This window comes from Aethalodelphis obliquidens, unplaced genomic scaffold (genome assembly GCF_003676395.1).
Source record: "Aethalodelphis obliquidens isolate GAN/ISIS:26980383/991018 unplaced genomic scaffold, ASM367639v1 scaffold8, whole genome shotgun sequence".
Lineage (NCBI taxonomy): Eukaryota > Metazoa > Chordata > Mammalia > Artiodactyla > Delphinidae > Aethalodelphis > Aethalodelphis obliquidens.
The window spans coordinates 30,721,068-30,735,585 of record NW_020837952.1 but is presented as its reverse complement, the minus strand read 5'-3'; the positions used below and the strand labels follow the sequence as shown (position 1 = coordinate 30,735,585).

The following is a 14,518-nucleotide window of genomic DNA, read 5'->3' as shown; positions in this document are numbered from 1 at the left end:
TTGATAGAATTAGAGAAAGTAAGTCAAGGAGAGACACTAAGGAGATCAGTGAGGTAGGTATTAGAGAAGTCCATGTGAGAACCAATGAGGGCCTTCTGCAGATAGGGTAGGAGGAGTCAGAAGAGACACAAACACGATGTAAATATGAAATGGTCATAAACTGCCAACTGACTGGATAAAAGGAAGTGAGAAAAGTTCTTTGGACATTATCTTATAGGAATTGTGGAAACTTTTGATGGCATTTAAGCAGGGACATAACTTTTTTTAGAAAATAGTTATCCTACCAACTGCACTATGGTGCATGAGTTTACAGAATACAAGACCAAAAGTAGGAAGATCAATTAGAGAGTATAGTAAATATTCCAAGCTAGACATTAGGACATCCTGAACTATGGGGTAGCAGTAGACATATGGATGAGACAGTGAATAATATAACTATTAGAAGGAAGAGGATAGTAAAAGAGAGAGAAGAGTTAAAAATGGTCCATATCTTTCTAGCTTCGACTATGATGATAGTGTAACTCATCAAAATAATGAACACCAGAGGAGGAGCACGATTCAGAAAGAAAGACAGTGCATTCAACTTTAGATACATTAAGTTCTGAGTGTAGGAGAGTTATGTAGTTCGACTTTTTTTGTTATAACTATAGATTTGGTTCTGAACAGCCATAACTGTGTTTGAGATTATCAAGAGAGAAAACACATGGAGTAAGAAAAGAAAGAACAAAGGATGGAATCCTTGGTAGGACCACATTCAAGGAGAAAGAGAAAAAGAAGCCTAAAATAGATATCAAGGAAGAACGGCCAAACATGTAAGAAGACAGTCAAGGCAGTATGGTCCCACAGAAGTCAAGAGAAAAAGAAATGGTCAGCAATCAAATTTTTATTGGCATGAAATGCTAAAGAGGCAAAAATAAATACTGAAATAGAACCTGTGAGTATGGTTCTAGAAGCCATTGGTTATTTTTGTCCAAGCCAATTTAGAAAACATTGATTATTTTTGTCAAAAGCAGTTTCATTCACTGGGGCGGTGGTGGAAGATCCCTAGCAGATTTAGGATTGAATGAGAGATGAGGAAATGGATTGAGCACAAATAACTACTCCTTAAGAAGCCTGCCTATGATAAGTAGACCTAAGGAGAAGCTGATGTGAGACATATAAAGGAAAATGATCTCATGATTTTTCTTTTGTTTTGTTTCTAGGACAGGAGAAAATTGAACGTGCCTATAAGCAATAAGAAAGGAGGAAGCTGTAGGGGTGTTTCAACATAAAGGAAAACTGGGGTAAACTGGAAAATGATAGAATATAGAGCAAAGGCGGGAAAGCTAGCCTTTGGTAGAAGAAACCTCTCTTACTGATATAAGAGCAAAGGCAAAAAAAAAAAAAAAAAAAGGCAAAAAGGCGACCACAGAGATTGATGCTAACTAGATGCAGGATGAGAAAGACAAAGAAATTTGTAATCAATGCAAAAATGTTATATGATAATTTGCTAATAACGAGGAGGGAGGACTTGGGTAGAACTCTTAAGGAAAGAGATTTACGATAGCTGTTTTGGAAAATGGAAGAGGAAGCTAACAAAGGACACAGAATAGAATTACTAAATAAGTAAATTATTTAGGATCCATCATTATAAAATTACGGAATGGTCTCACTGGAAAACTTTCAAGCCCCAAGGTAAAACAAAGCACACATTTAGAAACTCATTAAACCTACTAATGTCATATATATTTTTTAAATCATAATTTTATGATAAAGCACAAATTACTTTCGAAAAACAAGTTACAATTCTTCAAGGGTAGGGCCCTGGTGTTAAATCTCTTTTGTATCATGTAAGCACATAGCTGAAAGCTTTGCCCTTAAAGTAGTCAGTAAATTTTTGTTACAAAACAAATAAAAATGGCAACTTAGCTGAACAGAATTTTAAAATCAGATGTTTTTTAGAAAATATTTGAAAATATCACTAACAACCAATAGCAATAATACGTTTTACCACAAGCCAGCAAACACTTCTCTAAGAATCTACATTATATTCACTCCTACTCTGGAATGAAAAAAAAAAAAAAAGCTTCTGACTTTTGGAAATGACTAATCTGGTCTGTGGAAAGGAAAATATAACTAAAAGAAAGCTAAACATTCATCGCTTACTATTAGAAAAAGCCATGGCCAAGCTGGTTCGACAATATTATCACTTTTTAATTTATTTATTTTCTATATAATCAGGAAATGCCGTGTACTCAACATTGGAGGCTTGAATACCCTGAACTGTCTATGTGACTACATGCTAAGGTTCTCTATATGGAACACTCAAACTAGTAAGTCGTGAGTAATATATAAGGCAACTTTAGTAATGTAAAACAAGAGATGTAAGTCCTGTCTGTTATCCATACATTCTAAATGGGCTAATGGCCCACAAGTAGGTCCTAGAAATCCACCAGTTTCTCAATATGCCACTACCATGACCTGAGGATAAGGACCACCTGAGGTGCAGCTGGGAGGAAACAGAAATGAAAAAAACACAAAATTCCTTCACACCAAAAAATTTCTATTCCCAGGAATTAGCTCATTTATGGGAATGAGGCACATACCATCACCTACATGGCTAAACCACTTCAACCAAATATGTTTTACAAAATTGCTAGATATCAGACCACATAGCAAGGACATTACATGATTGAGAAAATTCTATTGCCTTTTTCTATGATTAGAAGGGTGTAAAAAAGTAACAACTTATGTAGTAAATGTCAGCTTTTTTAGGACAATCTTTGAAACTATGAAGTTTCAAAGCAGTACCTGAAATTCTAATGAATTTCATGAAAACTAGGCAAGGAGTCCATATTAATACTGTTAATCCACAGTCAACTGCTTTGATTATTAGGACTAATTAAAACCCATAGAATGGAGCTCAATTAGCACCATAAACCAAAACATCAATACTGTTCAGAAGTAGATACTGATTTTTTTAAATGTATGAAAGACAAAAATTAAAATTAAAAAACCTTACCTTCTGAATATTCTCCAATTTCTTCTTTTCAACTTCAAACTGTTTCATCCAGTAATGTCTTTTTTCTTCTTCTTCTTGAAACTGCTTTTCTTCTCTATCCCTCTGAGCTTTGAGAGTTTGCTTCTGTTGGTCTTCTAGTTCTTTCTGTTTGTCTTGCCAAGCCTCAAAGGACTGCCTACATCTTTCTTCCACTTCACAGTATCCGAAATTTATATCAGCATCATCTGTATTCATGAGGAGAACAATTTTTAAATCAAAACAGTCAAATCTGATCCAGTGCAAAGTTTAAAAGTAATTTCAAAATAAAGAAATAATGTCAGTATATTACCAAAGTAAAAGTATGCAAAATACATGTAAATTCCATTGCATCAATAAAGAAGTCACATAACTTGCCTTAAAGTATTCCATAAGACTTCTATAAAAACCTAATGTCTGTGTGTGTGTGCGTGTGTGTGTGTGTGTGTGTGTGTGTGGTGTGTGCATGTGTGTAGTTAAGGGATACATAAGGAACACAGTTAAGAGACACTTAAAAAATTCAGGTCTGCGTATATCTATTGCAGTCAGCTATATATGTGGAAAATTTTTTTTTTTTTATGTGGAAAATTTTTAACTCTACTTACATGAAGTTAAATTAGGAGTCATAAAAAAAACTATGAGAACATGTAATTAAATAAGCATAGCAAGTACACAATATTTTTCAAATATTGTGACTATATTCTTCTAAATGTCAAAAGAAAACTGTCTACTTTTTTTCAGATTATTAAGGTCAATCACATAAAAATTATCATAAATATCACCAAACAATTTAGTCCACCTGGCAAAACATGTTCATCCACAGGCAAATCACAAGGATCAGGCTCTGGAACAGAATCAGGACTGCCACAATGAGTTTTACTTCTCAGAAATTCTTTTTTTTCTATTTCAGATAACATCTAAGAGGTTAAAAAAGTACCAATGATTAAAGAAAAACAAAATAGAGAGTAAAGCTATTATTTTAATAATGCATTAAGTATTTACATATATAGAACTTTATTTACTTCAAATCACTCTCAAATACAATTCTATATAGCATATTGATAATTATTCTCTTTATGGTGAAGAAAAATGTTTTTTCCATGCAAGCGCACTCTGTTTTACCCTCCTAATGTTTTTCAGAATTCTAATTACTTTCTAATATTTACTCACAATATTCAATTAAACTGCTTAATAATCATGTCAAAATGTTTCTACTAATATGTGTTTTCCTCCTAATACCTTTCTATATTTCTTATCTGCAGCAATAGCTCACATATACAAATTGCTAATATATTCAGTATGTTTTAAAAACAGAACTATTCTCTAATTTGCCCTGACTTACACACAAGTTATAATTTTGATTAATACTTTTCCATAATTATACTTCTATATATTCTAGCTTGAAAGGTACAGGATATCTATTCCACTGAAGTAGCAATATGATAATTCAAAATTAATATATTTCAGGTTTGAGGGTTACCAAAAAAGAGAGTAAGAAACATACATACGAGTAATTTTCACATTATGCTAAATACACAGAGAGCAAGAATAGAGTAAGGTAAAATTACAGTTGGGTAAAATGAGAAGTAAAAATGATTTCAAGATGCTGAACCTGTGGAAGAGGTTTTCTCTTAAATACATTTCCGGGAGTTTCACCCAAAAATGCTAGGCTCTCCTTTACTCTTACTTTTTTACGGATGTTTCTGTTTTACCATTTTTTTAAAAAAAAAACTAACATAAGATATTCTACGTTTAAAGTTTCCACAGGGTATTTAAAGTCTCCACTGGATCATAGTACATTCCTAAGCAAAGTAATAATATTAGAGTATATTTCATTGTTTTCCTTGGAGTTTTTAGGGAAAAAATACTATTCAATATAGTTCTGCTCTCCTATCTACATTAAATTCCCAAGTATTGATGGTTCAAATCACTATTTCTAATATTTTTAAAGATTGAAATTTGTATTGTTTTATATTATACGCCAGAGGAGGAAACAAATCCAAAAATTATTAGCTTAAAATAATTAAATTTTTAAGCCAGTGAACTTTAAATGCTACGTGAGAGGTAAAGGTAAATTTCTAACTGTAATATTGAGTACTTTCAGTCAAACAACATATACCTTCATTAATTGTTCTGGATTTTCTTTACATTCAGTTCGTAATTCTATCCTTAAATGCATATGATTATTAGAAACTGCTCCATAATCATAGCCTATAAAGAGAAAGAAATATTATAACTTTAAATATTAGAGCAGGACACAACATGTTAAAATCCCAAACTATTTCATCATCCTTTAATCTCAAATTCTACCACAGCATATTCTTGATCAGTAACTCAAAACAATAGGAAATACTGAAGAACAAAGAACATAGGAAATCTGTAATCTTTATTCAAAAATAAAAATAACAGATCTTTAGATCTCTTTATCACCTTTCATATTCTAGACTGAAGTTCATTTTCCATGTACACAGAATAATGCTGTGTTTAATATCACAATGACACCTTGATTAGAAACCAACAAAAGTTCAATTCTACCTGCCACAAACTAGCAGTATAATCTTTCAGCACAAGATACTGAAAATGCTTTAATAAAAGTCTTAATTTAAAAGATTACAATTATTAACGTGTGAATGAAGTAAACTTTCATTCCCAATTTTTTGAGTTTTTGTTGAATTTTATTGTGTTTTTATCATCTGTGCAGATGTAGTTATGTTTCTTTTCCTTATTCAATTAACATGTTTTATCATGGTAATGTTCCCTAGTAGTAAACTATTTTTTACAGATGACCATTCTGCTAATTGACTATTCACACCTATTTTGTCTATTATTATAGATTTTCTTTTTCAACACCAATTCACAACCTCTCTGGCATGTTTTCTTATGTGAGAGCTGAAAAGCAAAAATAACATTCTCCAGATGCCTTTGAAGCTAGGTTTCTGAGGGTGATTTAGGTTCTGCCAATTGATACATTTGTGTAAGTCTTTCTTTTCTTTTCTTTTTTTAAAATTTATTTATTTATTTATTTATTTTTGGCTGCATTGGGTCTTCGTTGCTGCGCACAGGCTTTCTCTAGTTGCGGCGAGCGGGGGCTACTCTTCATTGCGGTGCACAGGCTTCTCACTGCAGTGGCTTCTCTTGCTGCGGAGCACGGGCTCTAGGCACGCAGGCTTCAGTAGTTGTGGCTCGCAGGCTCAGTAGTTGTGGCTCACGGGCTCAGTAGTTGTGGCTTGTGGGCTCTAGAGTGCAGGCTCAGTAGTTGTGGCACACAGGCTTAGCTGCTCCACGGCATGTGGGATCTTCCCGGACCAGGGCTCGAACCCATGTCCCCTGCATTGGCAGGCAGATTCTTAACCACTGCGCCACCAGGGAAGCCCAGTCTTTATTTTCATAAAAATATTATGTGTGAAGAAAGGCAGAGAGAGAGATTTTCATTTTTCTGGCTCAGACTATGACAGGGGGTGCTTTGGGTTGGAGATAGCAGTGTATAGTAGAGGATTAATGTCTCTGAATTTCTTTATTATATCAGCAGCTCCTGCTGCAGCCCAGTTCTACAATGTACTTGCATGTATATTTTCTACACTTTGGATGTTCAGCTTAGAATCTGTTTCTTCAGTTCTATTAACAATTCTTTTATTTATTGTAATAGCTAGTCTCCAAAGATGTCACTCCCACACTTCCTGGTATGATACCCTGTGTAGCCCCCTCCCGCACAGAATCTGTGCTGACCCTATGTAACCACCAGGATGTAGTAGAAGTGATGTTGCATGACTTCTGAGAATAAGTCATATGAATCTTTACAGGGTTCCATCTTAGTCTCTTGATATTTTGTTCACAGGATGCTGTTTCTCAGAATCCAGGTGCCATGCAAGCCATAGGGAGAGACCACATAGGTGCCTCCAGCTGACAGCTCCAACTGAACTCCCAGCCAACAATTAACATCACTGCCAGTCATTTCAGTGAGCCATCTTAGAATTCCAATCCAGTAAAGACTTCAGATGACTGTGGCCCTAATCAACATCTGACCGTAAATGCATAAGAAATGCAAGCAAGAACTGATTAGCTAAAGCCCAGTCAACCCACAGAACTATATAAAAGATAACAGCATACTGTTATTTTAAGCCACTAAGTTTGTTTTACACAAATACTCCCCAAAACCTTACTGCTTAAAGTAGCTAAAACAGCTTTTGTCTACAAATGAGAGCCCTAATCAGTACATCCATATTCATAAATAAAATTAGCCTCAGTTTCTCTTATGTATGTGTATGTGAAGCTTGCACAGTTTTGTATTTAACATGTGCAGTTTGGGGCTTCCCTGATGGTGCAGTGGTTGAGAGTCTGCCTGCCGATTCAGGGGAAACGGGTTCGTGCCCCGGTCCGGGAAGATCCCACATGCCGCGGAGTGGCTAGACCCGTGAGCCATCGCCGCTAAGCCTGCGCGTACGGAGCCTGTGCTCCACAACGGGAGAGGCCACAACAGTGAAAGGCCCGCGTACCACAAAAAAAAAATAAATAAATAAATAAAATGTGCAGTTTTTTACAAATGAAATATTGTATAATATGCAGATTTTTTTGCTCCTTGATGGATTGGAATAATTCAATTGCAAAATTATCCCTAGTTCCTAATGACACTTGAGAAGAAATCTCTTTCCACCTTCAGCCAAATTATTGATTTAATCATGTCTTCTCCTTTATCAAGCAATTTTGATAATCTGAATTTTCTTAGAAAATTATTCTATTCATTGAGACTATCAAACTTATTTGATTAGAGCTATATACATGGGATCTTATAATTTTCTAAACCACTGTTATAACTGTAGTTATATAATCTTTCATGTAACTAATTTTTTATAATTATATTTCCCTTGCTTTTTTTCATAATTAGGTTCTATACTTGCCAATATATTTAAAATACATTTTCATTGTATAAACCTTAGTTTATATATAAATATATAAATATAAATAGGAAAACCATTAAAATCCCCCATAACTCGACTGTAGATAAGCACTGCTAAAACCTGAAGGGTCTACGTAAGTCTTTATATATCCTTTCACACAGGTACTCAGAACAAAAACCTTGGAGCCAAATTTCCTCTCTTCCTTTCATACAAATCAATCAATAAATACTTCTGTTTCTTTCTACCTTAAGAATGCTTTCTAGAATGCGACTGTTTTTCATCATTTCTACTCAAATCACTCTCATCTCTAACCACACTACTGTGACAGTCTTGTAGTGGACTCTTGCTACCTCAAGCCATCTTCTCTGCAGAGTCTCCAGAATGATTGTCTCAAAATATGTCAGATTCTGTCACTCCTTACTCAAAAACCTTCATATACTCAGAACAGAATCCAAAGTCCACATCTTGGATTGATAAGAGCCCTGTATGATCTGACCCCTTATTTTCTTGGATATAACCACAAAGGCTTACTATTCTTTGAACATATTACGCCCACTCAGTGTGCCTTGGCCTTTACGATTCCCTCTTTCTGGAACACCAGCCCTCTAGACATCCACGTGACTCACTTCTCCTTCATTGAGATATCCCATGTGGCTTACTGTCTCATTTCAGTCACTACTTAAATATCACCTCCTCAGAGAGGCCTTCCTTGACCTACCCTATCTAAAATAGCAATCTTCAATCTCTATCCCCTTCTCTTTTTCTTTCTTTTTTTTTGGTTGCACTGGGTCTTAGTTGCGGCAGGCGGGCTCCTTAGTTGTGGCATGTGAACTCTTAGTTATGGCATGCATGTGCGATCTAGTTCCCTGACAAGTGATCAAACCCAGGCCCCCTGCATTGGGAGCACAGAGTCTTAACCACTGTGCCAGCAGTGAAGTCCCTATCCCCTTATCTTAAAATCCTTCCTTCATGGAAGTTACCATTATTGAAATATTACATATGTATTTATTTGTTTATTGTCTGTCTCCCCACACCAGAACATTAGAATAAGAGAGGACCTCTGCCTATTTTGTTCCCTGCTGCATTCTCAGTGGCTAGAACATATCCTTTCACAAAGTAATATTTTTCGTACAAATATCTATGAATATCCACATTATAGTTTATACTAATATTTTTATAAATGACATCAAATTTCATAATAATTTTAATAGTATATCATGAAACTCTTTATGTTACTAAATATTGTCTAAGCCGTATTTTTTTAATGAGTGTATTGTTAGACACACCAATGTCCTGTTGAACATTTAGGTTGTTACCATTTTTCATTATAAACTAAGCCAGGATTAATTCTACTTAAATCTTTGTTCATTCTATTATTCTTAGAATAAATTTGCAAGAATTTTTTCTAAGAATAATTAGTAAATGAGTAAATTTGCTCAGTTGAAGCAAATAAAGATTGTGAGGCTTTGATATAAATTATATTTTTCTCCAAAAATATGTATGAACTGATACTTCTAAAATAGTCCCACAATTAGTTTTCTTTTCTTTAACATAAAGTAATAGAATGCCTGGTTTTAATTAGAACTGGTAAAACAAATTGTTAGTGGCTAGTACTTACTGGAGACGTAAGGAAGGTAGTAAGTAAAACAAATGAATGAACTAAATTGAACAGACCAATATACTATGGATATTTTATTAGAGATAAATGCACATACCTGTATATGACAAGAGACAAGAACTTCAAGCAGTTTAATTTTCTAAATTATAAATTATTCATTATTCATACTTACAGAAAACTTATCTGCCAAGCAGATGAAAACTGTACTTACTTAAAACATCAGTATCTTCCACGTCCTGAAGAATGAGCTCTTCAACAGTTTTACTTTTATTCTTTATGACGTTAATACAGTGAAGAACTGAGTCAGGTAATTCATCTAAATCCTAAAAATGTAAATAATAAAAGAAACTGTAAAATTCTTTACTAAAACTATGTATCAAAATCTGTTTTGATATGCCAAAAATTTGAGTAAAATGTGTAAATGAGGTAAAAGGGCTCTGTATAAAGAGCATAATTCAAACAAATATATTTGGTTAAAATTTGCTTTTAATTTTCAGGTGGTTATAAATTGCATCCATGATTCTGTTGGATCTCATATTCAAATGAATAATTTCAGAACTTTTGTCACAGTTAAATTAGCTGTGAATAAAAAGATACAATAATATAAAAATATTATTTTCTCCAAAAGTATTATGTAGGTTATTGCAATCCTAATTAAAAATCAAATTGTAATTATTTTTTGAAACTTGACAAATGAGTTTTTTGAAAAAAGCTTAGTTGAAAAGATTTTGAAATAGCAGAACGACTAAAGGAATTTGACCCATTTTATATTTAAAAATATAAAACCACTATAGGGCAAAAATTAACACAATAATGGAAAAGAATAAATAGCCTTGGACAGATCATATGTATAACAACTAAATATATACAACAGATATGACAAATCAATTGAGAAGAGGTGGATTATTCCATAAGTGACCCTGGGAATATTTGTTAAATATATGCAGGAAAATTTTAACTAGACCTACTTTTTATAACATAGCTGAAAATAAGTTTCCATTGGATTAAGGATTTTTATATAAAAGAATGAATCCATGAATAACTTTTCTAGGCATATAAACATTGGAGAAAATACACAAATGAAAAGAAAATAAACGTTTGGTTTCCAAAAAAGTAACTATTCTTTGGTCTAAAGATTTCACATACATTTTGCTTTTTATGCATATCTAATCACATTAGAATGCTCATGATTAAGGAAAAAAAGCAGGATACAAACATACACATGTGTGCAGATACATGTATATACATATACACATAATTATACGTATAGTACAATCCCAATTTTGTGAAAAATGCACACATATACATGTGAAATTATAGGTAATTTCTACCTTCAATATACCATTTATATCTAAATATCTACTAATATATATTGCTTAAAGGTGACCCTAAGGAAAAAATGAGATAAATATACAAAACACACTGAGAAAAGTAATATTTCTCCTAAAAGGCTTATCCAGTTAAAAGGCTCAAAAATACAACACAACACTTACTGTATCACTAGTATCACTCTGGGTTTCTGATTTTGAATCACTATCAAAATCATCTTTTTCCAAGGAAGAAATGCTGATTTTATCCAATTCAGCTTCTATTTCTTCTTTGAGCTTTATATCATCATCATCGTTGTCTTCCATCATCCTTCATAATAAAACACAAAACCATTTAAAGAAAATTGAAGAGGCTAAATGCTGGTAAAAACTATAGGTTCTTTAATGTGCCCTACCAATCCAACATGCTCTAGGTAAAAATTTAGTTTAACATAGCTTTAGTTTAACAAACTTTTCTCACACCTTATCATGGCTGTACTATATATTGAAGAAAATGTTTTCTCCCTATGTTCATTCATTATTTCTTTAATGTTTTGACTACAAAATGATCAACTCTAATAGTACTCTTAAATTCTCTAAGGGAAACGTTACATGGAATGAACTGGCTTACCTTTCTGAACCAAGAAACTTCACACTAAAATTCATTTTCATGGTAATAATTAATGGCAAAATACCTCTGAACAGCTTGAGTATTCAGAGATTAAAATACTTATAAGAGAACAACCTATGTCTATATATGGGGAAACATGTGGTTAGTTTCTACTCATTAAATCAGGGTTGTTAATTCCACCAGATAGCCACATGTTTTAACCAACAATAACATGTTGCAATAATGGCTAATACATGGCTTATAAGTTCAATATTTATTTCATTTAAATCTTTAATGCTTGTAATGGATATGGGTCAAGCAGTACATTGTAGTAGGTCTTCACATCATCATCGTTAACTACCATCATTAGCTTCCATGTATTAAGTACCTGTGACAAACCAGGCACTAGAAGACACTTGAGTGATTGATAACTTAATGGGTTAAAGGTCATTATAGTCATTGTATAGGTGAGAAAATCAAGGTTGGAAGAGGTTACTTAACTGCCATAGTATGATGCTAGTAAGTAATGGAAGCAGGATCCTAATTCAGAGATCCTGAATCCAAAGTCAGTGCTTTTCCCACTATCAAATGGTATCCAAACTCAGTCAAGCTCATTATCTGTCCAGCAGTCCCTTGAACAACTTCTAGTCCAATAGTCTTCAAACTGCAGATGGTAACCCATTCGTGGATCAATAAATTAATTTAGTAGCTCCTGATCATCTAGTTTAAATGATAGGATAGAATAGGAAAAGTTAGGATAAGTCAAAAAAGAAACTGTAAGTGCACTACATATACTACAGGTAAAAGTTGTTTAAAAAAACTTGTTTCAATTATAAGTACATGTATATGTATGCACGTGTGCATGACCTGCAATGAAAATTTTTGTTTGTTTATTTTACTGTGGGTCTTGGTATAAAAAAAAGGTTGAAAAATATTGTACTAGTCAGCTTTTATTTTATTTTCCAGACTATTCCAAACTTTCATTCTTTCCTCCAGTCCCTGGTCTTTCCACTGCTGTCTTCTTCCCGGCTCTTCCTTCCTTTTTTTCTTTCCTTCCTTCCTCCTTCCTTCCCTCCTCCATGCTCTGTGTTCTTCCATCCCTCCTTCCACTCCCTTCCTCTTTATTTTCCATCTTTTACTCATTCATCTCAAAATCAACTTTTTGGGAGGCTACAAGATGCATCCACAACAGTGCTAGGTGCTACAAATACACTGATTAAATAAGTAACCTGTTTTCATAGAGTTTATAGTCTAGTTAACAGAGAAAATGAAACATCCTCATTTTCCTATTTCCTTTCCTGAAGTCTCTTCTTACTCTAATCTTATTAGGAGAGGAGACCCTCTTCCTAATAAAGTGTAATCCTGTACTTATGCTCTGAATCTGACAACTTCTCACCTACTGAACTGTCTGCTCCATCCACTATCCCTTCTGTTTACTACTTTGCCATACATTTGTATTCCACTGCCACTACCTCCATAAACAAAATCAGTTCATTCCTATCAAAAAAAAAAAAAAAAAACCCACACAATACCTGTGCCTGTCCTTCCTCTAGCTATAGATATCACGTATCTTTCTTTCACACGTAAATGATTTAACTCGACTGATCTCCATGTATTGCATACACTCTTAGGCATTTATCCCAGAGAAATGAAAATTTCATTAATAAATGAAAATTTATGCTCACACCAAAACAAATGTTCACAACGGTTTTATTCATAATAGTCCCAACCTGGAAACAACCAAAATGTCCCTCAATAGGTGGATAGTTAAACGGACTCTAGTACCTCCATACCATCAGCAATAAGGGGCATGAACCATTGATATATGCCACAATACCAATGAATCTCCAGGGAACTACACTTAGTAAAAAGCCCACAGCAAAAGGTAATAGACTATATGATTCCATTTACATAACACTTCTGAAATACTAAAATTTTATAAAAATGAGGACATATTAGTGATTGCCACTAATGGAGTGGATGGGATTGGAGGAAGGTGGTTATGGTGATAAAAGGGCAACATGAGAGATCCTTGTAGTGTTGGAACTGTTCAGTATCTTGACTGTGGTTAATTAGTGAACATATTCAGATGATAAATAGTGTATTACATAATACACACACAAATGAATACAAATAAAATTGAGGCAATCCGAATAAGATTAGCAGATTATACCAATAGCAATATCCTGGTCGTGATATTATACTAGAGTTAACAAAGCATTACCATAGGCAGACACTGGACAGAGTGTATAAGAGGTATTTCTGCATTATTTCTTTAAGCTGGATGTGAATCTATAATTACCTCAATAAAAATTTATTTTAAAATATTCTAAGTACTAAGAGGACAGTTAAATAAATTATGATAAATCCATAGAATGGAATACTACACAAGTCCTTTAAAAAATGGGTACATTTACTGTACTCCTGTGGAAAGGTAGCCAAGAAGAAATAATTGAACAAAGGCAAGTGGCTGAAAACTACAGAGAATAACATCTCTTTTGCATAACTATATGCACGTACACACACTTTTTTTAGACAGAAACTTTCTGGAAGAAATTGGGGAACTTTTAATTTTCATTTCATACCTTTATGTTGAGTGATTTTTTTATCATGAATATGTATTACTTTTATAACTTTAAAAGCTAATTTTAAGATATTCAATTTTACTCATAACCTCCCTCTTCCAAAAGAAAACAAAATAAAACCAGAACCAGTGCAAAATGCTACCTGTAATCAATTAAAATGCGATTCAAAAGCTTTGCTAGGTGGAAAATTAGATTTTTTTAAAACATGGCTATAAAGCAGAATGTACAGATTCACAAAACTTTCTATAGAAAGAAAGGTGGGAGAATAGGGTAAAGGAGACATTTTCATTATATGTCCCTCTCTGCTCATCTACTGGCTCTTTAGATCAGCCCTGCCCAATTACATATTTGAGCAACATATTTGATTTTAAATTTTGTAGTAGCAAATTTTTAAAATGTAAAGAGAAACAGGTGAAATTTTAATAATATATTTAATTCAATCCAATATATCCAAAATATTATTTCAACATATAATCAATAGAAAATT

The 14,518-nt window shown here is 33.4% G+C and overlaps 1 protein-coding gene across 1 annotated transcript in view; it reads right to left on the bottom strand.

Moving 5' to 3' along the window:
• The window catches only part of LRRIQ1 (leucine rich repeats and IQ motif containing 1), a 174,025-nt gene extending 162,859 nt beyond the window's left edge, over positions 1 to 11,166 (bottom strand). The window contains 5 exon segments of the mRNA XM_027108216.1: positions 3,002 to 3,225; positions 3,816 to 3,933; positions 5,136 to 5,227; positions 9,741 to 9,852; positions 11,023 to 11,166. Of these exon segments, the coding sequence (XP_026964017.1) occupies positions 3,002 to 3,225; positions 3,816 to 3,933; positions 5,136 to 5,227; positions 9,741 to 9,852; positions 11,023 to 11,166 (690 nt within the window).
• Positions 11,167 to 14,518: the final 3,352 nt, after the last annotated feature.